This window comes from Leptidea sinapis, chromosome 3 (genome assembly GCF_905404315.1).
Source record: "Leptidea sinapis chromosome 3, ilLepSina1.1, whole genome shotgun sequence".
NCBI classification, from domain to species: Eukaryota; Metazoa; Arthropoda; class Insecta; order Lepidoptera; family Pieridae; genus Leptidea; species Leptidea sinapis.
The window spans coordinates 6,419,117-6,445,447 of NC_066267.1; the positions used below are offsets into that span (position 1 = coordinate 6,419,117).

Consider the following 26,331-nt stretch of genomic DNA (forward strand, 5'->3'; position numbering starts at 1 on the left):
GTCATAATCGGCGAGCAGCTTTCCAGTTACCCGACCGGAATACGCAAGTTCTGCTCATTGTCGAAAGCTGCTCTTGGTAACTTCAGCCATGCCGCCGTTGCACATGAGGAATGACACCCTGGCCCATACGACAAAAGAGAAAGCCGATCTCTCTCTCTCGCACTCTTTTCGCCTCCAACTCGACTCTTGACGACAACGGAAAAACACCGCCGACCATCCCGCGGTGTCAGAGCTCTATTCCTGAAGTACAGTTCAGACAGAAAACTGTTAGGCGAGCTCTGTTTTCGTTGGACGTCAGGAAGTCGAGCGGGCCGGATGGCATTTCTCCAATCGTGCTTAGAACGTGTGCCCCTGAGTTGACGCCGGTGCTAACGCGTTTATTCCGGCACTCTTATTCCAAAGGCGTAGTCCCTGACTCATGGAAGTCAGCCCTTGTCCATCCGATCCAAAAAAAAGGAGACAGCTCGGATCCGGCGAACTACAGGCCTATTGCTATCACCTCCCTGCTCTCTAAAATCATGGAGAGCATAATTAGCCGCCAGCTTTTAGTATACCTAGAGGGTCACCAGTTGATCAACGACCGACAGTACGGCTTTCGCCATGGACGGTCGGCAGGTGATCTTCTGGTATACCTAACACATAGATGGGCGGCAGCTATTGAAAGCAAGGGGGAAGGCCTGGCAGTTAGCCTGGATATAGCGAAGGCCTTTGATCGTGTATGGCACAAGGCGCTCCTCTCAAAACTTCCATCATTTGGGCTTCCCGAGAGCTTGTGCAAGTGGACCTCCAGGTTCCTCACTGGGCGCAGCATACAGGTCGTTGTCGACGGATATTGCTCGAACCCGAAGCCCGTGAATGCTGGAGTGCCCCAAGGCTGTGTGCTATCTCGTACGCTGTTTCTTCTGCATATCAATGATATGTTGGACACCTCCAACATTCATTGCTATGCAGACGACAACTGCAACGCAGAGCAGCTCGAATTGTTGGGGACACAGTGCTCTGTGAACGGCTGGATCACTTGGCGTTGCGTAGAGACGTCGCTTCATTGTGTGTCTTCTACCGCATTTATCACGGGGTTTCGAAGAGCTGTTTAACCTGATTCCTGCCGCCGAATTCCACCTTCGCACGACACGCCACAAGTTAGGATATCATCCTCACCATCTGGATGTGTGGCGGTCCTCCACAGTGTGGTTTTCAAGGAGCTTTCTTCCACGTACTACAAAGCTGTGGAATCAGCTTCCTTGTGCGGTGTTTCCGGGACGATACGACATGGGTACCTTCAAAAAAAGCGCGTACACCTTCCGTAAAGGCCGGCAACGCTCCTGTGATTCCTCTGGTGTTGCAAGAGATTGTGGGCGGCGGTGATCACTTAACAACAGGTGACCCTTACGCTCGTTTGTCCTCCTATTCCATAAAAAAAAAACTTTTTGATAATAATATCCCAGCATCTTTCTTAATTCGACTAGTATAATTTTTTAAAAGTTAATTACGCAACCCGAAATTTTAGTTTTAATTAATTAAATATCTAATAGCTCAGTTTAACAGAACATCTGGCAAGTCAACGTCACACATTGTTCGAGACTAGCTCGAGTACGCCCACTTCACCTTAGTTAGTTGCTGTACTTTGCAACTACGCCTGCGTAATCTAGTTGGAGAGCAGCGGAGACCAATCCTTAATCTAATACTATGACCACAAAATTATAGACATCTATATTTCTAATATAATAAGGTTATTTAAATGGCCTCAATATTTCGTTGCATTGATTTATTTCTATGGAGTTTTGTAAAAGAACTGGTATAATAGTGCGCTGGAATTTTAAACTGATGTAGACATATCTCAAACATTTACCAAGCAAAGGTAGCAAGGGAGCGACATAATTAAAAAAATAGGCCTAATATACTACAGAATGATTCATATTTTGAGAATATTATAGATTTTTAAGTAGCATTTCAACGAAATTATTGAAATTAAAATATTAAGTTTCATGACTTCGTTGTATTTATGACTGCACGGACCACAGAACAGATAAAAGACATTTAAATTGTTCTGTCGGAGAGACTTCATTCTGTCAAAAGTTATTAGTAAAAATTTAAAAATATAATGTAATTTCCGTGTGGTCCCGTTATTTATATCTCAACAATAAATGACGACGACATACAAAAATAAGTTTCGTAGACTGCAATACTTGACAAACTGGATGATGCTTTATACATACGCTGATACTTATTATATTGCTTTCCCGGCCGGTACCGCCGCAACCGCTATGTCCCTGCATTTTATATCTGTAATATCTTAGAAAATATTTAATTAAACTATATGCTGTAAAAGCCATATTGAACTATACAAAATGGCAGTGGGAGGCTCCTTTGCACAGAAAGCCGGCTAGATTATGGGTACCACAACGCCACCTATTTCTGCGGTGAAGCAGTAATGTAAACATTACTGTGTTTCGGTCTGAAGGGCGCCGTAGCTAGTGAAATTACTGGGCAATTGAGACTTAACATCTTATGTCTTAAGGTGACTTGTAGATAAGGGCAATTGTAGTGCCATCTTGAGCGACACTGCATTATAATAGGTTGGGTGTATCAATTACCATCAGCTGAACGTCCTGCTCGTCTCGTCCCTTATTTTCATATAAAAAATGCACCATGTATTTAATGTATTTTAATAGATGAGGATTAACCCTGTATTGACTAAAATCACTTCTTAAATAAGCCATTTTATCTCGAGAAATTAAAGCATAAATTGGTTATTGTGTGTTATCGCTAAGAGATAAACTTACACCATTGCAGATTTTTTTATAGAACTTTTAAAGGTGTTCAATATTGTAGTATATTATTGTTGACTTCAAAAAAGGAGGATGTTCTCAATTCGTCGGTAGGTTTTTCTTTTTTTTATTTATTTTTATGTTTGTTACCTCAAAATTTTCGACTTGGTGAACCGATTTGATAATTCTGTTATTAAGCTGAAATTTATAGCTTATTTTTAGCTTATTCTGTTAAAGCTGGTACTTCCCGTGTGATCCCATTGTAATTTGGTCCAGATCTGACAATGGCATCCATGAGAAAACCATAAAAGTCTTAAATTAGCTATACGTATGTCGACGACAAATTTACCAATAACTCAATATTACGCCAACCGATTTAGATCATTCTTTTTTTATTGGAAAGGATATACCTCAAAGGTAGTTTGGTTGGGAATCTCTACAATTTGGCTTTACTAGGGGACGTTCACCAAAGGATGCAGGTGTTGAGCTAATCAAGAATATTTTAGGTGCCTGGGAGGAATCGCAGAATGCACTTGGCGTCTTCTATGATTTATCTAAGGTGTGATTGTGTTCAACATTCAACGCTGGGCAGGAAGCTATACCACTATGGCACAAAAGGAACTGCACTCAATTTTCTGACTTCATTTCTAAACAATGGAATTCAGAGGGCCGACGTGAATGGCAGGAGATCTCCTGGGACTCCTCTCAGTATGGAGGTACCACAAGGGTCTATTCATGGACCGTTCCTCTTCCTTATCTAAATAAATGATCTTCCTAATCTTATAGAGAAAAAACATAAGGTAGTATTGTTTGCGGACGACACTTCACTGATTTTCAAAGTGAAAAGTAACCAAGCTATGTATGATAAAGTGAACGTTATTCTATCTGACATCGTGTACTGGTTTAGCGCTAATAACCTATTGCTAAATTCATTACCATTATTTTCAGGCTTGAGGCATTCATTTTGGAATGGGTGGTAGTTTTTGACCTTCAATAAGTGATGTCACATCCTATTTTGAATAAAAATATTTGAATTTGAATTTTTTACTTGCAATTTTAATGTGTAATCATTATAATTATTATCTAGGAAATTGGAATAAAAGTAATCGTTAAACATAATTAAATATAATACTTAGGTATTCAAAGTATTCAACAAAATCAATGTAAACTTTAATTTTATTATTATTAACTGTAATTATGTTTTATAAATGTAAACTTCTTGCTGATATCTTTAAAATGTAGTTATATAATATAGTACTAATTCTATACTTAGTAATAATCTACTAGATTATAAAATAGCGTAACTCTCTAGTAATTTTAAAAACGAATTAGAATTATATATGTGAAAATTAGTTAATGGCTTTTATAGTTATAAATTGCTGTAAGTTTTCTTAATAAATAAATAATTGTATTAATCGTGGTGTGTTTCCTCACCTTCTGAAACATAGTAAAATTATACCAATGTTTAAGTCGGGATGCTCTTCTGACCCGAATAACTATCGTCCTGTGATGGTTTTGCCGAACCTTAGTAAAATTGTTGAAAAAATAATTTTAAGCCATGCTAACATCCTATAACTCTCATAAGTTACTTCATTTGAAACAATTTGGCTTTACTAGGGGAAAAGCCAAATTGTTTCAAATGAAGTAGCTTTCAGCAACAGATGCAGGTTTTGAGCTAATCAAGAATAGTTTTGATGCCTGGGAGGAATCGCAGAATGCACTTAGCATCTTCTGTGATTTATCTAAGGCTTTTGATTGTATTGAACATTCAACGCTGGTCAGGAAGCTATGTTACTATGGCATAAAAGAAAAACTGCGTTCGATCTTCTGACTTCATAATCAAATAATAGAATTCAGAAGGTCGACGCGAATGGCAGGAGATCTCCTGGCACTCGTCTCAGTATGGGGGTACCACAAGGGTCTATTCTTGGACTCTTCCTTATCTATATAAATGATCTTCCTAATCTTATAGAGAAAATCATAAGGTAGTATTGTTTGCGGACGACACTTCACTAATTTTCAAAGTGAAAAGAAACCAAACTAGGTATGACGAAGTGGACGATATTCTATCTGACATTGTGTACTGGCTTAGCGCTAATAACCTATTGTTAAATAGCAAGAAAACTAAATATATGAATGGGGGGGGGATGTATATGCTTATACAACAAGATTCCAGAAAATGTTCAAAACGAACAAACGAATTGTTAAAAAACGTTTGTGTGGTAAAGGTTAATATAACATTAATGACTTTCTTAATGATATCACATATTGGGAATGGAGCACCCGCCCTCAGACTATTAAATAATAAGTTTAATTATACAATATTACTTTGTAAACATATAATTTCGATGAAAAAAAAAAGCCCGCTGAGTTTGTTGCGCCCATTCTTCTCAGGTCTGAGGCATTCTTTTCGGAATGGGTGGTAGTTTTTGACTTTCACATCCTATTTTGAATAAAAATATTTAAATTTGAAATATCGACGCACTATAATCCAGCTAAGTTTGAAAGCGAACACTTGCTTAAAACTTAGTGGATTTCGGCTGTCTTCATTTTTTACAAGGTTATAGCCGTAATCTGTCAATCTATCAATGACTGCACGTTTCGTACAATCGAGTGAATCGCTTATTTTAATATAATTTCTTAGAGAGTTTCGCTAGGCTGAATAAAACTTTATAATTTCTATTTTCTAATATATTTTATTTTTTGACTATCTCCTCATATCTTTTTAAACGTCATCGTTTCCTGTCATGTCAGACAACAAAGCATTACATTAGACATGTAAAAAGCATGAATAACAACATTATCTTGTAAGGATCTAATCATAATTAAATGTACAGTGACTGATAAGATAAAAAATATTGCCGTACATATTATTTTCTTTTTAGATAGTTTGATTGGGCTATAGTGAATGTCATTTTTCTACACGGCCATGGAAACGGGAGGGGCTTTACGTTCCAGCGAGGTCGAGAGAAAATGTAATCTGGTAGTAGATTCTTACTTCAATCAGCCAAGGTCTCAGGCTTCTCAAAATATTACCTTTTCAGAGTACTGAAAGCCATAACTAATTAACTGCCAAAACTGTATGATTTGTACTCAACTATTAATTTATTATAAATGGGTATGTCTTTTTCAACTCTCAGGATGGAGCCACAACCACGATGTGAAGAATTAAGGAATGAACACGAGTGATAGCGGGTTCGAGTCCCACATCGTTCATAATTTTTTTTATGTATTTTCGATCAATATGTTATATTTGAATATATCATATGTGTACATAAAAATTAAGATATTAAATTTTCCACCACATGTTACAATTTAAGAAATAAGGATAAAAGTGTGCTCGAAGTGCTGAAGGGTTCATAAAATAAGAAATTTATTGAAATATTATTATAGAGGTGGTAATATATAAATAAAAGGAGTTAAGGTATGTAGTATATTTCTAATTAACACAGAATCGTCATGGCTTGAGATTTTTGAGTGAAACTTTTTCAAATGGTACCTATGTAGTTCTTCTTTTACAAGAAGGAGACTTTGAAAATTCGAGTGATTTTTTGAACACAAGTTCCTACGCGGAATTAACAGGGCAGAAACAGCTCGCAATATCAATGCTGCGTTTGAAGAGGGGACTGCTTCACCCTTCCACGTGGTTCGTTCTTCAAATCAACAAGTGAAAAACAATGAATTGAAAGAGATGGTGGAAGCTGATCCGAGCCAAACTACCCAGGAATTGGTGGCATGGTTTACCGTTACCTTACCAACAATATGGACTCATTTGCGTCAAATCAATAAAATAAAAAAGTATGAAAAATGGGTGCCTCATGATTTGACTGATCTGAAGAAAGAAATGCGTGTTGAAACTTGTGTTGCCTTTTTGAATCGATACAGAAATGAAGGAATATTAAATTGAATTCTGACATGCGATGAAAAGAGGATTTTTTATGATAACCATAAGCGGAAAATACAATGGCTGACCCTAGGTTAAACGCCTCAACGTGTCCTTAAGCAAAGCTTACCAATAAACAGATAGTGGTAACCATTCGGTTCGATCTGGTCAAGCAATAACGGCAGATGTCTACTGTGCCGAACTCCGAATAATAATAGCAAAACTAACAGTGAAACATCCCCCACTCATGAATCGATCTTCACCATTATTGCTCTATGATAACGCGAGACCTCATACAGCACGAGAAACCAGTTTAACTGTACAGGATTTTTTTCGTGATTTGGACAACTTTTTAAGTGATAAAAAATTTTCTTCCCGGGAAGCAGTACAAAATGCTTACACACAGTTTGTGGAATCTAGATCATCAAACAGTTCTATTGCAGAGGCATAAATGACCTTCCTATTAGATGGCAGCAATGTATACATAATAATAGTAATTATTTTGATTAAATAAATATTTTAAAGTAAAAAAAAAACGAATTTAAAATGTTCAGTACAAATCGGGATTTTCACACTTTAACCCTAATATAAGTGACCCATATATTCTTTTGTTCTCCTCTAATAATATCTCCATAAACAAGAACTAGATAAACTAAGTCTTGTTTACGTATTGCTAATAATCACTGCCTTTTATAAAACAAAGTCCTCCACCGCGTCTGTCTGTAATTATTATGTATTTGTTGGAGGTATCGGAAAAAATAAGCCGTCTGGGAGCTTTAAATGAAAACGCTATCCTTTGAGATATAATAGAATAATGTAAATACTAACATGCTTACCTTTACTGACTATTAAATCCATCATATGGTAAGGTCTTCAGGTCTATGTTTTCATGTAAGGTTCATGTTTTTTATGTGTGTCCATCAAAACAAGCTACATCAATTACAATCATACAATAAGCGCTGTTTCTTTTTTGAATTGACAACTCTCTCGCGTAGACATTGGAATTCAAATCAGGTTATTCTTTTTAAAATGGTTAATAATTTGATTGAATGTCCTCAATTACTAGAAAAAATTAACTTCAAGGTTCCTCGTGCTAATGCTAGAGTGAATAACTTTCAGCCTTTTGCAATAGATACTTACCGAACAAATGTAGGGTTCCACAGTCCTTTACCTCGGATATGTCGTCAACATAACGCATGGTTCAACGGCATAGATGTTGATCTACATAATATATGTTTAATTAAGTTTAAAAGAACGTGTTTGGAATAAGAGATAGAACACTAATATTTAAATACTTGTATCCGTAAATTTTAATAGAATATATTTATAGATATTCCTTTTTCATGTAATAACCTTAAGCAATAGCGAAGGATCCATAACATGTTCTTCTCTACCTCTATTTACAACCAGATAACTAATTTGCTGTGTTTACCCATAACTGGATGTTCACTATAGTTTTTAAGTTTTGTATATGTATCCTAAAAAAGCTTATGTGTACTATCTGTCGGTAAACCTTATTTAATAAATAAATAAATTTCATCTACACCATTACGAGTCTTAATCGAGTCCCAAGGGATATTTTTCAGATCCTATGTGATAGCGTCAAGATCTATGTTGTGTAATGATCTTGTGAATCGAACGTGTTTGTTTCTAGAATCAATGCATGGTAGCGTAAACAGTGGTTATGTATTACCTTTACATTTTAAAGGTTTATCTCTTATGACCAGACCAAGAATAGTTTGGGACAGATCGGTGATTCTTGTCGGCTAATTGACTAGTTGTGCAAGACTGTGATGAAAACAGAAGTTTTTAAGTTCTTTTCAACACACGAGAAATCACAACGCGACAACGAGTTTAGGGAATCGCCAAGGGCATCGAGCGCCTCCAGTACAGAAATGTTTTCAGGCCTATAGGCTGTGCCCAGAGCTATGTTTATACCAGGCAGTTTATTTTCTAACCATAGTTGTTGTAGCGAAAATGGCGGGTGTTGTCGTACTCTAGTCACGATGTCTTTCCGTACATAAAAACCTACACCTCCTCCTCTTCTTCTTTCTCTGGCTCTGTATATAAACGTATAATTAGGTATTGCAGGAGAGAGAGACTCTTCCCCAGACTTAAGCGATGTTTCGTTAGTCGCTAAAATGTCAGGTGAGTGATTTAGAAAAGTAACAAGGAATTAATCTTTTTTTTTTTTTTTTTTATGGAATAGGAGGACAAACGAGCGTACGGGTCACCTGGTGTTAAGTGATCACCGCCGCCCACATTCTCTTGCAACACCAAAGGAATCACAAGAGCGTTGCCGGCCTTTAAGGAAGGTGTATGCGCTTTTTTTGAAGGTACCCATGTCGTATTGTCCCGGAAACACCGCACAAGGAAGCTCATTCCATAGCTTTGTAGTACGAGGGAGAAAGCTCCTTGAAAACCGCACTGTGGAGGACCGCCACACATCCAGATGGTGGGGATGAAATCCTAACTTGCTTTGCCAGTGTTTAGAGATCTGGCGTTTAATAACCCAAATCGTAGTTTTTTCTCCTTTGCGCGCGACTGATACATAAGAAGACAAGGTAAGTAACAATTTCTATATTGTAATCGTAATATTATAATAGGATATACTTGAATGGTGTTTTCACTTATAATAATAATAATTTATTTCTCTTAAAAACATAGGGTTTATAGCAGCTAGTGGCCGGAGTCACCTTTTAGGGAAACAATGACTGTACCAGGTGTCTCCGCTCTTGCACTTCAGCGATGTCTTATTTTTAACAAAAGTTTGTGAAAAAAATGATAGTGAAATAATAATAGAAATAGGGATATGAATATGATAAAGTTATGAAATGAAAAAATATCTTCAGTTCATGGGTACCTTCAAAAAAAGCGCGTACACCTTCCTTAAAGGCCGGCAATGCTCCTGTGATTCCTCTGGTGTTGCAAGATAGTGTGGGCGGCGGTGATTGACCTGTACGCTCGTTTGTCCTCCTATTCCATAAAAAAAAAAGTTTAAATATTGAAGTTATTTTGAACGCCTTAACAACACAACGACATAGATTTACAAAAATAGACATAACGCGAAGCGCCTCCCTGCCTCCCGCATTTAACTGGACGGTAGGCAAAAGCGGGAATTTAAGACGGTGCACGGGTGTCAAAGACATTGGTTACATTATATCAGTCTATAATACCTAGTGATGGGTCAACTTGTAGGTTCCGTATCTATCGATATATGGCAAATCAACGATTTTTGTTTTACAACTATTTGGTATCAGGGGATTTTTATGATTTTTATCTATTTTTATGGCTCATATGAGAAACAACCAATCAGGTTGTAAGCCCCATAGCAGAAGACTACACAGCAAAAATATTTTATTGATTTTCTGTTAGATTTGGTGCATCCATTGAAAAATAATGTTATCTACCGACTTTACGTAATATATAATGAATTGCTTTTTAATCAAATTCTGTTAATATCATTACTATGATATGGGATTGATTTCCCTTATCAATTTAATTAGCGTATAAAAGAGATTTAGAATTGATATATAGATACTTGTATCCTATTCAACAGACAGGTAAGCTAAGATTTCATTATTCCATTGACACGTTTTTATTAGTGTAATTTAAATACTGATACATCCATTTCAGGTATGTACTAATTTAATATTTTTTATAATATTACTTGCAAGCCCATCTTGCTTGGTATCAGCATGCTTGGTATCTTTGTATTATGATTTGCTAAATGAAAATTTTGCTATTTGATTCTATCCATATCTCTTTGCCATTGTTCTATTACTTGTTTTAAAATTTTATTACTTTCTATTATTTATTGGTTCATATCAATTATACATTTCAATATTTATTGAGATGTTTCACAGTGAAAGTCTTTTACTTTGAAGTTATTTTATTAATCTCTAAAACTCTCAACTGATATCATTTTGTGGTAATCGTGGAACTTTCAAAACATCATAACAGCCACTGCCTACTTCCTTATTACTGGGCTACACTTGTATTTTGTGTTACTAAATATAAAATATCGATAAAATTCGTCACTTAAAAAAATAACTCCTACATTTTCAATGTTATTATTATTTCCTACATTGACACTTTTTGTCCTAATAATAATAATAATGTTATATGTAACAAAAACTGAAAAAACTCTCACTCTGTAATCTCGTATGACAGTACGTCAAAACGGTATTTTCATACTTGAACTTAAAAATAAACTACTAATTATATAAATACTTAAACTTCATATAGTTACTAAAACTTATGTTTTGTTGTTGGTAGTAATAATGATTCCTTGTGAAATAATCTCATATTTCTTTCAGAAATTAACTCAAAATGAAAATCTTTTTCTTCGCGTGTATGCTGCTAGTGGCAAGCGCATCAGCGCTGCCCAAACAATCTGTTGAAGTTGAAGTATTGGAAGATAACGCTATTGGTAAGTTAAGAGATGGTCGACCATTTTCGTTAAAATTAGCTGCATCGAGAGAAGTAACTAATAAGAGATGCCTTATCAGATCAGATAATTTCACTACTACTACGCTACTAGGTACTTCGATGCTTTAGCTTACTAAAACAAAACTGATGAAATAGTACACTTAGTAGATAAAAGAAAACATAGTATTTGAAATTTGTTTTAAAGTAAGTCGCTTGTTTTTAGGGAGTTCCAGTTCCAAATAATGAAAAAATTATTAAATGACAGTTACAAGTGAATTCTTCTTTGGATTGTTTTTATACACCACCCAATGACGTTCTATACATATAGATAAATCGTATAAAAACAAATCCAAAATATGGAACTTGACAAAATTATACCATAATTAGATTCACCTGCTATACACATTGCCGCATTTAACAAAGTTGTTCAGAATATACTAACTCTATAAGCAGCAATGTTAAACATTTATACAGTTTAGGTAACGTATTTGACTTTAGAATCTGTTTCGGACAGTTACCATTAACGCACGGCTAAGGAGAAAAGTGTGCTAACATTGTCTTTAAGCAAACTTTTGCTTTTCCACTACCAGACTGCAAATGATATGTCCTTTTCTGTGTATAGAACGTCATTGACAGCACCTATTAAACGTACTGATATCACCAACTTGCAATAGTAAAAGTTTTATAAAGTCATACCATGATTTGATCCTGACTTGTATTTTTAAAATATTTTATTTAAGTTTTACATAACTTTACTTACTTTATACTATTTTATTTACTTTATATAAGATGCCCAAGATAAGGAGGAGGGTACAATTTTGGTTTTTAAATTAATAACTAAGTAACTGTGGAACTTATATCAATTGATGACAAAAAATGTTTATTTAAATGTATATCTTTCAAGAGAGGGGTACCACAAGGTTTTATCCTTGGTCCTATAAGTTTTACCCTTTACTGCACAGATATCGTAGACAGTTTTAGACATTATATGTTCAATTATATGCTTACGATATAAAATTATATATTAGAGCCTGACGATGCTGAATATTATATATTATATAATATTTAATATAAAGCATACTGTATGGTCTTTTTTACAACTAAGTTATGAATATTAATTTACTTTTAGATGCACAAGCGAGGGAAGCTCGTCTGGTTAGCAACACTATTAGGAGAATTATTGAAAACTTAAAGAGGGAGATCAGAGACGCGGGATTGGACCCATTATTCATCGAAAGATTTGACTATGAATACAATGTGCCATTGTAAGTTTTTCACTGCAAATTAAAAAAGTCAAGCAACACTTTAACTTTAACAACTATTATATATTTAATGAACATAACCATAAATATTATGTAAGTTAATTTCCATAATAGTAAAAAAAGGATAGCATAAAAAAATATAGTATAGAGAGGAAATATTTGAGTTTGTTTACAGCGGAAATATTGATAGATTATGTTACAGATTTAAAAAAAACTTCAACTAGAAAGTATTTCAAGTATAAACATTTTCCTAGTAGTATTGGGCGTGTGCTGGGAATAGTTATTATATTTGGTTGTTGAAGCGAGAGCAAGTTTCTATAATAATATTAATTTAATGTTAGTAACTGAACTCAGAAGATCATTATTCGTTCCTAGAAGAGCGGCAAGATATTTGTAACTAGTTGAAGGACCCTTAGATATCTAATCAGATAATTGATAATAATAATACACTGGACACTACAATTGCACAATTTTGTTTAAAGCAGTAATGTATTATTTATTTTTAAGAATCTTTAATCTTCATAATGTTTGTACTTTAAAACACTCGAAACGCACTTTCTCCCGAGATATTTCTATGAGAAGAATAAAAAATGGGAAATGATAGTTTTAACAAAATGCAAATTTTCCAACTTGAACACAGAGAGCTATTTTGAAATATTTTTGGAAGCGATAAAGATTAAAAAAGGCTGTGAGACTTACTATATGTATTGTTTGTAATTAGTAAGTACCCCGTTTCCATCAAATTATTTAATAGCTATAAAAAGAAACTAGGTATGTATATAATTTTTTTACCACTACGTTAGAAATTCAATACAACTTTTATTAAAGAAGGATTTTGTAAAAAGTACTTTTTTAACGATGACTTATATTTATTTTTATTTATATATAATTTTTGAATCTCTAAGGGAGTCTCGTTTAAGTATAGAGGAATGACGTAGTTGTTTGCTCTGGTGCCATATATATTTGTAGATTTAGGTAATTTAAATGACATGTTTGTTCCTGTAAATTGTCTTAGATGAGGCAGTCTTTGAATTTCTCGAAGGAATTTAGATTTATTTATATCTGACAATATACAATATATATATTGTTTCATGGGTCTGTATTTAAAATGGGATACCTTTAAAGTGGAATACAAAATATACCCTCGCCAAACTTCTAGTTCGTTCTGAACTTGCCACATCTTTCATTCCGCATTTGCCCCTCCGAGAAACTATTTTGATTTGATTTTAGACAAAAATTCGCAGCAACTTTCAAGCGAATTAAAAGTTGGGCGAAAGATATACACAGACTTTTCGTGCTTGAAATAGGTGCAGTTGCAGTATTGCCCCGCACATACAGTAACATCTCCTGCTACTGCAAGATTATTTATTATATTATATTCAAATAAGTCATCTTTTAACTATTTTCATAAAGTTAATAACAATATCCTTGGAACAAAGTTCTTCATCGCGGCTTGTAGTATGAATTGACTGATAGAAACCGTCACGTAAGAACAAAACGTTATGCTCCCTCTGGATAAAAGTTTTTATTCAAATCTTTTAAACGTGTGTTGATCTACTCTCGGACCTTGTGTTTTTTAACCTCATGATTTTATGTTCCCAAACCATTAAATGAAGCACTTTGATATTATAATTCATTACTTTACATTATTTACATTGACTAATAATGTAAAACATGTCAAGTTGCACTGAGGTAAATTTACAATCTTTTTACTGGTCATGAAATCCAATTGAAGAAATTTTAAGAAGGCGTGAAGAACTTTGCTCCTGTCGGTCGCCCGACCGGAAGTACATGTTTATTTGATGATTTGAGATTAGGGTTACCATTTAGTAATTTGAAAAGTCCTGACACTTCGATAAAAGCCCGGACTTTTTAGTTGATCTCGTTTAGATTTGCGTTGATCGCGTCATGCTTGTGAACGGGCGCTACTTATGGTAGCAGAATGATCCTGTTCAGCTCTGCTTCAGATTCTAAAAATTAAAGTTATTATATTTTTTATAATCGCTAATAAAATGCTCACAAATACCTTTATTTATTTACACTTTACATATATTGTAATTGAAATTATTTGTGAAACGATGAACTTGTTAATGTTGATTAAAAAGAGTGGCAATAAGCTTCTCACTACTTCATCTCATTAGCTCAACCCTATACGAAGGGGCGGTAAATTTAACAATTAATGTAATTTTTGTAAGTGTCATTTCCGTGATCTACATGTACAAAGTGATTTTGATTTAATTTGATGTTGTTTCTCGTAAAGATTACAGCAGGTTATTTGATAACAACCATATAGTGATTATAATGTATACCTACATTGCAACATTACTGTTTCCAGTGTCGTCAACATCAAAGTCTTCGTAGACAACCTTTCCTTCTCTGGCATCAGCAACATCGTCATTCGTACCATGGATTACAACTTAATACTCAACAGACTACGATTTGACCTTTCTATGCCAAGAATCAGTTTATCTGTTGGTAAGTTTATCTTGTATGGTTTACTACTTCTTTTTATTTTATTTAGAAAAATCACAGTACAGTATTATCATATACCAATACAACTTTTATTTACAGGTATAATAAGTTTAATAACAAAATGCAGTAAACTAATTGTTTAATTTAAATCATTAACCTTCAACCTTAGATTAACGATTAGTCTCCATTGCGATCCAACTAGATATCACACTACCTAAGAACAATAATTTTTGTTTATTACCTCTACTATTAGATGCTGATGTGTGTGGCATCAAGATGCCACAAAGAGTCAAGACACTCAATGGAATCCTTCAAATTTTTTAACATACGCTTTGTGTTATTTTAGATTGAAATTAATAAAATACCAAATTAAGTATTCTGATGATATGTGTCTTTATAATTTCTTGTAGTATTATTTTACAAAGTTTTACCACGCAACCCGTCAGTTTAGTTTCAAATATAAGCAAAGTTTAACAGAATATGAGGCACATCAACGTCACACATTGTTTCGACTTGGCTTGAGTACGCCCACTTGGGTGTAGTATTAGTTGCTGCATATTTGCGACTACGGCTGCGGTATCCAGTTGGAGTGGATCGGAGACCAATCTTTAATCTAAGCCTTCAACTTTTAACCTTAGTTTTTTTTAATCCTTATTTTCTTACGCTACACTATCAACGTTGATAGAACAAAATTACGCTATTATTTATTAAACCAATATTAAGTAAGATTGATTTTATTGTGTTAGATTTGTTAGTATGTATGTATGTATCTAATTCCAATTCAATTGCTTGAGTAATTAATTAATGTCTGTTACAAATATTGCAATTATAATGAAGGTAGTCTATATACAGGGTGTCCCAAAGTTATGGGACATGAAGGGAAAGTACCTTAAATATCGAAGATAGGCTATTTTACTGAAAGAAGACTTTATGTTATTTTTAAAAGTTAGTAATTCTGCATTCAAATATTTTCAAGAAAATTACTTGCCTCGTCTGGGAATCGAACCGACTTAAATGAAAAAATAAACACCCCTACTCTTATGATGCCAATCGAAAGAATGGCCAACATTATTTTATTTAAATATGAATTTGTCAATAATATATCATAACATCAAAAACTACTTCGTAAAATATGCACCCTGCTGTCGTAATGAAATTGTTTCACAGCAGAACTGTCAAACCGTGCGTCAATAAATTCTCTCATAGAAATTATGTTTGGACACATCAAAGGAAAAACAAATTTGTTGTTTTTATTTAATTTAGCAGCATTTTCCTATTTATTCACCTTTTAAACCTTCTTTGGACTTCCACAAATAATTCAAGACCAAAATTAGCCAAATCGGTCCAGCTGTTCTCGAGTTTTAGCGAGACTAGAACGAACAGTAATTCATTTTTATATATATAGATGGAATACGGTCGGGGCCGTTAGCGCGAGTAAAAAAATACAACAGTTATTTTGACACAATTATTTAATAAACATAGACAAAACAAAAGTCGACTTGATGGTAATTTCACTTCTGCCGAGTGGTCATAGGCACGCACTGTTTTTTTCGTTTTATAGTTTTTTGTTCTCTTAATAATGCTAAGTTTTATTCCAACAGAAAACGCAGGTATAACTGCAAGAGCATTATTCCAAGACCATAAAGCGAGCGGAAATGGATTGTAAGTATAATAACAAAAATGAGTTTTATTTTAAGTGCCATGTTACTCTATATATTTCATGCCAATTAGAAGAACGGGACAGAACTAGTGGAAGCCTTAACGGTGCCTATTTCTGCCGTGAAGCAGTAATGTATAAGCATTACTATTTTTCGGTCTGAAGGGCGCCGTAGCTTCTGAAATTACTGTGGATAGGAGACTTAATATCTTATGACTCAAGGTGACGAGTGTAACTGTAGTGCCGCTCAGACTTTATGGGTTTTTCAAGAATCCTGAGCGGCACTGCATTGTAATGTGCAGGGTGTATCAATCTGCTCGACTCGACCCGTATTGGCATAAAAAAAAAACAAAAGATAAGAGTTTTATTAAATAAGCTATATTAGATAGCTAGATTTATACAAACAGACTTAAATGAAAAGTGCCCATTTTCCTATACTATTAGTTATTATTTATTATAATTATAACTTTTAATTATGCATTTATTTACTAATAATATTTGGATGTCATATATAATAATTATAAAATATATAATAATACATAATAATTATATATTTGTTATGATTATCGAAAAGATGTTTCAAAAACAAAAGGAAACATTAGTTTTGAAATTCAAAGAAATTAACATCTTGACTGTTGCTTCTCTATGTATTCTTGATAATGTAATGTATGTTCATAGGCACATAAGTGAATTTGCCAGAAACTGTCATAACCATAATGTTAACACCAGGAACAGACATAAGCTTATAATGCCTACTACTCGGCTAAGTCGAGTTAGCAAGTCTTTTGTGGGGGTTATTATACGCTTTTACAAAAGGATCACAGAAAATGTTCAAAACAAAAGTATTACATTTTTCAAAAGAATTGTAAAAAAACGTTTGTGTGGTAAAGGTTACTATAACATAAATGACTTTCTTAATGATAGCCCTCAGGCTATTAAATAAGAAGTTTAATTGTACAATGTTACTTTGTAAATGTTACTTTAATTTTAAAACATATTTTTGATGAAAAAAAAAAAGCCCGCTGAGTTTGTTGCGCCCATTCTTCTCAGGCCTGAGGCATTCATTTTGGAATGGGTGGTAGTTTTTTTGACTTTCAATAAGTGATGTCACATCCTATTTTGAATAAAAATGTTTTTATTTGAATTTGAATCAAATTATCTTTAGGTGCGTTGAAAACTTTCAAACGGGAACAATATTCAATGACTCATGAGTCATGACCGAGATGGATAAATATTACTATATACCTTTATAAATAATATAAAAGTTAGAATTGTAATTATTTACTTTTTAACTTACAATATACCAAATATTTTTGATGATAAAAAAGACTGTAGAGTAGTACTTAAGAAAAAATTAAAGGAGCACTTTCTTAACGTCTCCACATAAGCCTTTCTTAACGTCTCCACATAATATTTAAAGTAGTATAGTTTAGTTATATGTATACAGGTAAGGTTTTAATATGTTTTTAGGAATATTATGAATTGATAACTAAGTAATGATATGTGTGTAATGTTATATGTGTATTAGTAATAGTGTATAATATAACAAACAAATTAGGTATAATTTATTATAGATGCACAATAGTATAATATTGTCTAAGAGCGTAAACTCGCCAACAAACTGTTGCAACAGTTTGGCGAGATATAAAATTTAAGTACCAACTGTGCATATATTTATGATTAAATAAATTTATAAAAAAAAAATGATAATCGAAACGATGTTTCAAAAACAAAAGGAAACATAAGTTTTAAACTTTCAGGCGGGAATAATTTTTAATGACCCATGTGTCATGACGGTCATGACTGACATGGATAAAATATATGACTTAGATGCGATATACCTTAATAAATAATATCCATAAGTAATATAAATGCAAATTGCTATGCCATTCCATACAGTTATAAATAAACCGTGACACAATTTATATTTACTTACTACAATTCACTTTTAAATTCAAAAATCCCACATTACTTTAAAGATTTATGCTACTGTTTGCAGTTATTTGTTTTTAAATATCTTTTATTTTTTTATTTTAGCCTCAACATTAACGAAATCCGTGTAGTCGGTGAAGTTCGTGTTAATATCGGTATCATATCCGGTATTACAATCCGCAGCATTGATATACAGTTCAGCCTGGGCGGTATCAATGTAAGTATCTGATATAATCAATATTTTTAATTACTTTATGCTAGTACATACAAGTGGTAACTACAATACATTTTAATACAGTTATTTTGCTTGTTATGCCGTGTACAGACCTACGCAACGTAACATAAAATGAAAGAAAATTCGCCCATTCTAAAGTGTGCGTAGAAACGAGCGCGAGCACGAAATACACGTGTAGCATTACGTACAACAGTAGCACCACAGTGTGATCTATTTGCCAGCTCGATGGGATTTTGGTCAAAGAATGAAAGAAAAGATTCAAGAGTATGATACCTGTAAGCTCTATAAAAAAATAAATAGTTTATAATTTTCATTGTTTTTTTCTTTCGTATAATATCTTTGTAACGCTTTAGATTAAATCTGTAATGTTACATTGTATCTTTAATAAATAAATAAAGAAATAAATAAGTTGTTAATAACCATTTACAGCTCAGTCCAGCATAGCGAAACTCTCTTAGTAAAAAGCGTTTCACTCGATTGTATGAAACGGAGTCATTGATAGATTGACAGATGACGGCTATAATCTTGTAAAAAACGGAGATAGAATCCTCTTTGGCTCAGTCTCAGAGCACCACTAGCGCAATGATATCGTGGTTATATTTAGAACTACGCTATACAAGATTTCTATATTGTTTATTTGAATTTGAATTTGAATTTGAATTTGATACGAGTAGCCACATTTTCAGTTCGTGCACGCTCTGCATCTACACTGGTGAAAAGGCTGTACGCAGCATAACAAGTTAGTTTTGCTGTTTAAGAGAATTTAGAATGACTTAAGCATTATATTGCACTATTTATATTAAGCCTACCGGTTTTATTATGGCAATTAAGATTGATTATAATGAAGGTAAATATACGAATTCTATGAATACCTAAGCAGAAACAGACTGACTTTATGTCTTGTCATTCCAATTGAAGTGCAAATTATATCCATATCATAGAAATGGACATTATAAGTTTGAGATACTCAATTTAAAATTGGGAATTTTCCCGTTTTTGTACATTTTCGAAATCGATTATCAATTCACTACACACCGTGACCTTTTTTCTTGGTCCTTCGAGCCGGATTTGAATCAGTGACCCTAAATCAATATGATTATGTTAAATATATGTACATTAGTAAATTATTTTTCATTTCAGGCTGACATTAACGTTGTAGTACTTGGACAAGACTACTCTGACATTGTGAATGAAGTGCTCAACGATTGGATTCCCTCTCTCTTGAAACAGTATGAGGTAAATAAACAAAGGAAACATTATTTAAATACACCGTTATTTTATGATTGTAAAAACTGATTGAGGAGAAAGCTTTAACGAACACATTTATGAGAAATTGTGTACGCACAATTCACAAATTTATTAATAAATCGTTAGGTAAACTTGACCTTGTGCCTTCTGTCCCATTCCTTGCCCATCGCTACTGCACATCAACGGCATGAAGCCTACATCGATTCAACTCTTAAATAAAACAATACGTAAATTACATTTATAACCAAAACTTGTGAATGATGCGTGACTCAAACCCGCAACATCGGGTCGTTCGTCCGAGTGCTCATCCAACTGAGAAATTGTATTAAAAATATAAAAAATATTTTTTAATGATATCCCTCACTTCTAGGATTACTAAAATAAATTTGTAACCAAAATTTACTAACGATGCGTGACTCGTAACGTAATAAGAAATTGTTTTGATTTGAAAGAGCGACATATCAAGTCAATTTCATAATATGCAATTATTGGGGTTGAGCAGGTTACCAACTGTAAACTAGATCCTGTAGTTAGATGGAGCCACAATCTGAGAGTTGAACCAAGACATACCAAGATTCCTGTCGCCAAATTCCATCTGCGTGCGGATATCATCCCCACCACCTGAATGTGTGGTATTCCTCCACAGTGCGGTTTTTAAGGAACTTTTATCCAAGCTGTGGAATGAGCTTTCTTGTGCGCTGTTACCGGAATTATACGACACGGGTACTGTAAAAAAAGCGCGTGCACCTTTATTAAAGACTGGCAACGCTCCTGTCATTCCTCTGGTGTTGCAAGATATTGTAGGCGGCGGTGATCACTTAACACCAGGATAAAAAAAGATATTTATATCTTTTTTTACCACATCTTAGGTGATTCTCTAATAAAAGATATATAAGTAGTTTTATTATACTTTTTCAGGTAGAAATAAACGAGGCGATTGCTGACCTCATTAAATTCATCGTCGACTGGGTGCTGTAAATGAAATTATTGAAAAAATTGCATGTTTCTCCATAAGTATGAATAAAAATCTTGTATTTTAATGCTATATAAAGTATTTTTAATTATTTATCATAATCGTCATCATCATCAGCTGGAAGACGTCCTGCCCTCATCCAACGTATTCCCGCGATATTGACCAGATCGTCGGTCCATCTTGTGGGGGTCCTACCGACACTACGTCTTCCGGTACGTGGTCGCCATTCGAGGCATTTTCTGTCCCACCTGCCGCCTGTCCGTCGAACAATGTGCCCTGCCCACTGCCATTCCAGTTTCGCAATCATTTGGGCTATGTCGGTGACTTAATTGTAGGTATATTAAATAGTAATTCCCAATTACCTATTCAAAACATATGTACTAAAAACAATTGACATAGCATTTACGATAAACACCACAAGTTAGAAAATATAATATTATATTTTTTAGTGTAAGGTTATACAAGCGTGTAAAAAAACTGGAAATATTTTTTGCTAGCAAGCTAAGCACTCCCCAGTTATTCCATTTGACCGCATACAAAGAGCGGCTCGAATCATCGACGATCAAGTCATATTTGATCAACTTGATCGACTAAAATAGACTTACAAGACTGGTTTCATAGTATGTGATCTTGCCAAAATCGATTCTAATACAACAACATCGATTCGAATCAATATTACCTAAATAACTATTTACTAAACTACAACACTCAAAGAAATTGATGGCTTTATGTCCGTCACCGGCATGTTTTATTTTATTTTAAATTAAATTCCTTGTTCAAATCATTGATTCCGATCGGGAGATTATGGCAAAAATTGAGTAAATAAATACTATATTAATTTCGTTTTGACGCATGAAAAAAGCCTGGGTCACATATGGGCATTCCCCTTTAGCGACCACATATTAAGCATACGCAATAATGCCAGCATGATATGTGATAGGTTACAGGCAGCTCTTCACCTAGTTGAAAAATGGTGAAAAGACTACTCTTTTCAAGCATAGTATTAGTAGGGAACCATAGACTGCCCATCTTAAACACCTTAGTTATCAAAAGAGGTCAAATACCTAGGTATAACTCTAGACAACAAACTGAACTGGAATAGCCCCATCTACAACACAAAATCAACACAACAGAACAGCAAGCGATGGGGCCTTCAACCAAAGCTCACCTTATGGCTATACACAGCAGTGGTTAGACCAATGCCTACTTATGGCAGTGTAGTTTGGTGGACCAGCACTAAGCCTACATCTTGCTTCGCCAAATTACAAAAATGGCAAGCATGTTGTACGGTGACGGGATGTATAAGAACAACCACTACCGCAACTATGAAGACAGTTCTGAGCAATCCTGCACTGTATCAGTTCATTTATCGAGAAGCAGCGCTGCCGTGTCACACCTATCTCACTTATCTCAAAAAAGACTACTTTTGGAAAAATAGCTTAGAAGTATTTTGGAACGAAGTTCCTTACGGCAGGCTTGGAGGAGATAGCGATTTTGCTGCGGGACCGAACTGAACAAAATGTGATAGTAAAACCGTAAGAAAAAGTCCGTGGAAAAAAACCGTTAAATGAGACGTGCGCAGGCGCGACAGTCGTATACACAAACGAGTAGTGTATAATAACTATTTCTATGTAATTTTATGTTGTCAAATAAAAATAAAGAGACATATTTGGTTATTTTAATTGATAATTTGGATTACGATTTTTTTATTTTACGTAATTTATTATTTCCTAAAATACTGAATTTCCTAAATACTTTCCTGTACTTAAATAAAAACTAATCTGCAAAATTTAAGAGAAAAATCAAGAAAACCTACATAAAATTGAACACGATTTTTTTTTTACAAATTGTGTCGATTCTACATTAGCCGAAGGAACTTCGTTCCTACCTGGTGTCCCACGACACTACACCTTTTTTTCGTAGTTTCTTTCATATTTGATGAAATAACAGAATTTTATATATTTTTTTATAATAAAGTTGTTGGTAGTATCCATGTCTACAAAAGGTTTTTTTTTGTTAATTTAACACTAATTTAATCCTATTTATAACCGATTTTTTTTCATACGCCTCAGAATCCCATACAAATCCTGTAATGCCGTGCGCGTTTCTTGACATAAGTGAGCCTTCCCGTTACTGGCTTCATAGAATAATTGTAACGGCTATCTCTTGTATCTTAAATACGACAAATTGGCCCCACTAAGCAAACTAGCGATATGTGTTTTATTTAGAATATAGTTGGTTGGTACATAATAAAAATCAATATAAACAAGGACAGACGATGTCATAGATGAAATTAAAGGTCATTTCTAGTATTTAGTAAAAAATAACATTTCGTGTTCGTTAAAAAAGAACAAATAATACTCAACATAAAAAGAACAAATAAAAATCAACAAAGAAGAACAAATAAAGTTCAACTTATAATCAACCTCTCATTAGTAAACCTAATGATTCAAAAAAAAAATCTAGTGCAAAAAAATTGTAAAGCTAACATAAAAATTACTAAACTCACGATAAGTAGACAACTTTATGATTAAATGTCAGTATCAAGATCTTTGGCATTTACATTAAGAATTAATTTTTCAAAGAATTTACGGCGAAATGCTGGTATACTAGGACAAAGTTTAAGCAGGTCCTGTTTTTTTGCCGAACTTATGCCTCGTGGCTCTGCTCCTCGACATATAATTTCAAATAGGTCTTCTCTACTTTCTAGAAACAAAGCTTCTACTACTGGTTTTAGTGCTGAAAATTCTTTGAATTCTTTTTCATCATACGATTTTTTTAAGAAAACTGATTGAGATCCATGCCTGAACTCTACTATCTTTAGTGATGTGACATTATAGTTTTTGTTAAATCATCGTTGAAAATTATCATGTCTTCGTGCGTCAATTCTAAAACCTCTATTTTTTTTTTCTAGACTCTTTAATTTTTTGGATAAAATCGTTTTTGAGATAAATATTTCTATTTCGTGCAAGCTTAGTTGAAATATTTGCATGTAATGTATCCGCAGTTTGACCAGGTTCTAAATACACTATTCTGATTGTTTTTATTGAGATCATAATAGGGGAGTTTATCAGACGTAGCAATGCCGAGAACAGTATTCTATTTTTATTTTGTGCAGTACAGTTATCTGTATGAAGGATTATGGTTTCGACATCTCTACAAAACTTTGTCATGAAGCTTATATACGCAGATGCAACATTGTAGGCATTTCTTTCACTCTCACCTTCATGCCATACGACGCAGTAAGCCGTTTGATTTTTCCCGGGAGGAACAAAAGTTTCGATAAAAAGTACCAGCTTCCTAGAAAAAATATATTATTTTACAGTTAACTTAGATATTAAAATTACCTTCTGCACATCTGCTGTGAAAATTGTAGTTTTGGAATGTTTGTTTGTAACATCTTTATCCAACATTTCCCGGGACAACCTTTTGTTTTGTTCATGCTTCTCAATTTTCTGACATGACGTACATGGACAATCGGAACATTTGTGACTTATGGATTTTTCGACAATTCGGAAATTTTATGTTTGACAATTAGGAAACTTTATGTTCTTAACATCATTTCAGCCGTCCACAGGTCACTTCCTCTAGATCACGCCAAATTGATCAGTAGAAGAAATGATAAAGTAGCTCCCACCATTACTGTGTGCACTACTTTTGCTGAACTACAGTTTAGCTGTTAATCAGTGTACTTATATAATAAAATAAATCGTGTCCTAAATATATATCCTATGACATTACATCTATGCAGAAAAGCTTTAAATAATTGGCTAACTTGTCTTGCTTATGATGAAGTGGAAAATCTTCTGATCAGACTGACATGACAAACACACGCATTGTATAGATGGACCCAATTAAAGGTCCAATTGAAACCCACATGCACATACTCACTTACTCACACACACACACACAATTAATTGTAAATTGTGAAATTTGGTTTTTAATCATTTCTGTTTATTTCTAATGTTTACTAAATAAAATGTATCTGCAAAGGAAGTTGCGAGATATTCCCAATACAAGTGTCCTAAGACAACTTACTGGGAAGTCTCAACCACAAAAAAATGTATATGCAATCTTTGAAATAAACGAAAATTTACTTAAAATACTTAAAAAATTACTTAAAATTTACTTTTATAGGATGTTCAGATTCATGATTTGCACAAGTTGTGCATAAGTCTTGTCTAGGATTAGACGTTGATAGATTCATTTTCTAAATAATTTTGTGAAAATATGGCCGACTACATAGACGAATGTCGTTGTCCTTACAGTACGTTGTATAGTCTTTGTAAATGTCTGTAAACGTAAACTGTAAACATGGTAAGTATTTCCGTTTTGGTGCATGCTTAAAGTTATAGTAAGAGACTGTGGGTTGCAACTTTTCAATAAACGATTTGATATTGTTTTTGTAATCAGGTGGTAGCTTTTTCCATGGTGAATTTTAACCTCTCTTGCTCTGGGGCAGCTTCTTGTACTTTAGGATTCGTAGCTACCAGCTTGAAATTAGCTTTTAATATGGTTTTCACAGTCTGGTCATTTGAAAACCTCATGTACTAAGAAAAAAGGTTTTACAAACTTGCGTGTCATTTAAATTTCAAATCAGAGTCTCCGAGAATTAGGTTTCGTTGATTTATATCTACATTGCGTGATATGAAATGTCTCTGATTTTGTTTACTAAGATTTCTAAAACAGATCCATATTTTTTTTTCAGTCCTCATTATTAAACTTAATGATACATTTTTTTTACAACTTTCTTTGCAGGGCTTTAGCTCTTCTAAAACACATTACAAGAGCGACATCACAAGTCAATTACCTTATATGCAAATATTGGGGTTGAGCAGGTTATCAACTGTAAAGTAGATCCTGTAGATGAAGCCACAACCTGAGAGTTGAACAAAACATACAAGATTTTATGACGATACGTCACTCGAACGGTTAGCTCCGTTGGTTACAGCACCGGCACGGAACGACGGAGGTCGTGGGTTCGAGTCCCGCATCGTTCATAAAATTTTATTATTCAAATTTTATTTGTGTATTAATCCTAGAAGTGAGGGTTATCACTTTAAAAACATATCAAATAGATGATAAATATTTTTAATATACGTGCTCCTAGCAGCCTCCTATGCAGCGGCTGCCTAGGGGCAGAAGAAACAACTGTCCATGTTCTGCTGGAGTGCAGAGAACTAGCAAACTATAGGGTGGAGCACCTGAGCTCACCAGTTGCTCTTCAGGATGTCTTCCACGACATTAAGAAGTTGGATGATTTGCTTGAAGGGCATTGGTTGGGGGTAGTCTATACCAACCTCGAAAGCAAAATAGGCCGTCAAATTGCGGAGACCACCCACCCGTAAGAAGAGAAAAAGAATGTTGCACCAGATCTTTACGTAGAAAAGCAAAAGTCCACCTGCATCACATGTACGTCTGGCACTTCACAAAGAAGCGATTTGATAACAACAAAAAACAAAAAATATTT

General features: G+C 34.1%; 1 protein-coding gene across 2 annotated transcripts; it reads left to right on the forward strand.

Annotated features, from left to right (window-relative positions):
• The first annotated feature begins 10,190 nt into the window (after window positions 1-10,190).
• On the forward strand, window positions 10,191-20,939 carry LOC126979474 (uncharacterized). 2 transcript variants are annotated; one of them, XR_007732817.1, is made up of 8 exons: window positions 10,191-10,214; window positions 10,971-11,083; window positions 12,212-12,347; window positions 14,680-14,819; window positions 16,418-16,478; window positions 18,511-18,622; window positions 19,781-19,876; window positions 20,807-20,939. XR_007732817.1 is itself a non-coding variant. In XM_050828799.1 (7 exons), the coding sequence occupies exons 1-7, from the start codon at window positions 10,984-10,986 to the stop codon at window positions 20,864-20,866; spliced, it is 705 nt and encodes a 234-aa protein (XP_050684756.1). In that variant the 5' UTR covers window positions 10,965-10,983; the 3' UTR covers window positions 20,867-20,939. The 2 variants fall into 2 exon arrangements, 1 of the variants encoding a protein (XP_050684756.1); XM_050828799.1 differs by lacking the exon at window positions 10,191-10,214 and having other exon boundaries at window positions 10,965-11,083.
• Window positions 20,940-26,331: the final 5,392 nt, after the last annotated feature.

What these genes read in the sequence shown, in the direction of transcription:
- LOC126979474 (XM_050828799.1), top strand. Translation starts at nt 10,984, where the DNA reads ATGAAAATCTTTTTCTTCGCGTGTATGCTGCTAGTGGCAAGCGCATCA. An exon ending in AAGAATCAGTTTATCTGTTG is followed by an intron (nt 14,820 to 16,417) that starts GTAAGTTTATCT and finishes TTATTCCAACAG; the next exon opens with AAAACGCAGGTATAACTGCA. An exon ending in TCAGCCTGGGCGGTATCAAT is followed by an intron (nt 18,623 to 19,780) that starts GTAAGTATCTGA and finishes TTTTCATTTCAG; the next exon opens with GCTGACATTAACGTTGTAGT.